General features: G+C 42.5%; 1 protein-coding gene across 1 annotated transcript; it reads right to left on the bottom strand.

Moving 5' to 3' along the window:
• Positions 1–447: 447 nt before the first annotated feature.
• TM35_000292630 (uncharacterized protein) lies at positions 448–1,932 on the bottom strand (the record flags this gene model as incomplete). The annotated part of the gene is made up of 1 exon (XM_029028420.1): positions 448–1,932. A coding segment is annotated over one exon (1,485 nt), but the record flags the coding sequence as incomplete, so codon positions are not given.

The following is a 1,932-nucleotide window of genomic DNA, read 5'->3' as shown; positions in this document are numbered from 1 at the left end:
AAAAAAAAAAAAAAAAAAATACCGTACACAGCTCCCTGATTCCCACATGCCATCATAAGCAGTAATAGCAACCCAAAGGAATGGAGAACCAAATTCTCTCATTGATGAATAATTTTTTTTTCTATTTTTGCAAAGAAACCCACTCCATATCCATCAGACCACTCATATACAAAACACAATGGTGAATGATTCTTCGCAACACCTTTCTTGTCAATACATTCATCACTTCCCTTCTTTGGAGCGACGAACAGCAGTGTTTTCATTCTCAAGGTGATTCCCGCTCGACAGAGGCAGTGGGGAAAGCCACATGATGCAAGTAAGTGTTTAATTGATCTATACTCCTTTTCTTCTGCCCGTTTTTTTCATGTTGTGATTATTTTTCTTTGGGAGCTCCTTGGAATTTCCCCCCTGAGGTCCGTTATTATCACAAGAATGATTATCCTCAATTTAATCATCATCATCGTAATTTTCATTATCGCGATGGCTTTCATCACTGTCATCATCATCGTAATTTTCATTGTCGCGATGGTTTTCATCACTGTCATTATTATTATTATTATTATAATTATCATAATCACTATCACCTTCTGCAGGAGCGGTATATAAATACGGTTCACTTGTGTTGCGAAGAAGTGCAGGTGTCTCCCTCAAATTTTGTTCGCTTAACAAAGCGTCACCCGAAGACTGATGGTTGTTAAGAAAACTGAGATTAAAAACACTGTTGTTGCTAACATTATTTTGTACAGAAGCAACTGTATTTTCACATGCCACAGCATTAGAAGGTAAAGGGTAATTGTCTAAAGGTAATGACGACAACCTGACAGACTGCTGCTGATCGATACAAACATCAGGAGACTCATCTGTACCATCAGGAGTTTTATCACCATCACCCTTATCATAATGGACAACATTAGTTTCACTGCGAACTGGGAATGTGTCTGCTCTCGCAGAGTAGAGAGGGACAGGGAGAGTTGCTGAGTGGCACCCTTCAGTATACTCCTCATTGTGAGTACCACTAAAGAAAGGTACCGTAATGGCATTCTTCCCCCGGCATCTGCGAAGCTGATCCCGATGGCTGGAATCAATAGAAAAACTAAATTTCCGTTCAAGGGCCATATCATCCTCACTATCATACCAAAAAAAATTCTCATCAATGAGAGTTGAAAATCTATCCGCTCCTTCAGAGTAGAGAGGGACAGGGGGCGTTGCTGAGTGACTCTCTTCAGCATTCTTCTCTGCGCCAGGATCAGGGTGAGAACCAACCGCATTGCGAAGCGTCATCATTGCATTGTCAGACTGACGTTTCATTGTTGTAGAGGTCATTTGCTCTTCCCCAGTCTTACGCACAACTTCAGTTTCAACGGGAGTCGTCAACAGAGTTTCACTTGATACCTGATGTGGTGTGCAGTTTGGAGTTCCCAGCACATAAGATGTGATAGGCGTTTTACCCAAAGATTGATTGGCATCGGGAAGTGGGCGTCTCAAAAAGTGTTTTTGTCGCAATACATCCTTAGCTGGAGGAGCGGCAACACGTCTGGAAGGAGCCTCATCCAGCGTTACACGAGGGAGTACGTTACGGTGCTCTTTCACTTCAACTGCGGCGGTAACAGTGGTGGGTGTCATTCTCTCAAGGGACTGCATTGCAAGACGTGTTTGAGAGTGGCCATAATGAATATCATCACTGTTCCAGGCGTTATCACCACTTTGTACAGATCTAGCTGTATTTCTAGATACAGCAGAATTTGTTGTAACTTCAGTCGTAGTAGTTGTTGTCAGAGGGTTCGAAGTAGTCTCCACTGTGGTTGTATTACTTGTGGATTGAGACTCCACAGTATCCATCGGCACCTTTTTTCGCGGTTGTGGTTGTTCTTGTTGTGGTCGCTGACGCAGTACAAAAAACAGAATGACAGCCACAATAACAAGAACAACCAC

Source organism: Trypanosoma theileri, assembly GCF_002087225.1.
Source record: "Trypanosoma theileri isolate Edinburgh chromosome Unknown TM35_Tth_29_V1, whole genome shotgun sequence".
NCBI classification, from domain to species: Eukaryota; Euglenozoa; class Kinetoplastea; order Trypanosomatida; family Trypanosomatidae; genus Trypanosoma; species Trypanosoma theileri.
Note: the sequence above shows the minus strand (reverse complement) of the source record. Positions and strands in the feature narration are given on the sequence as shown.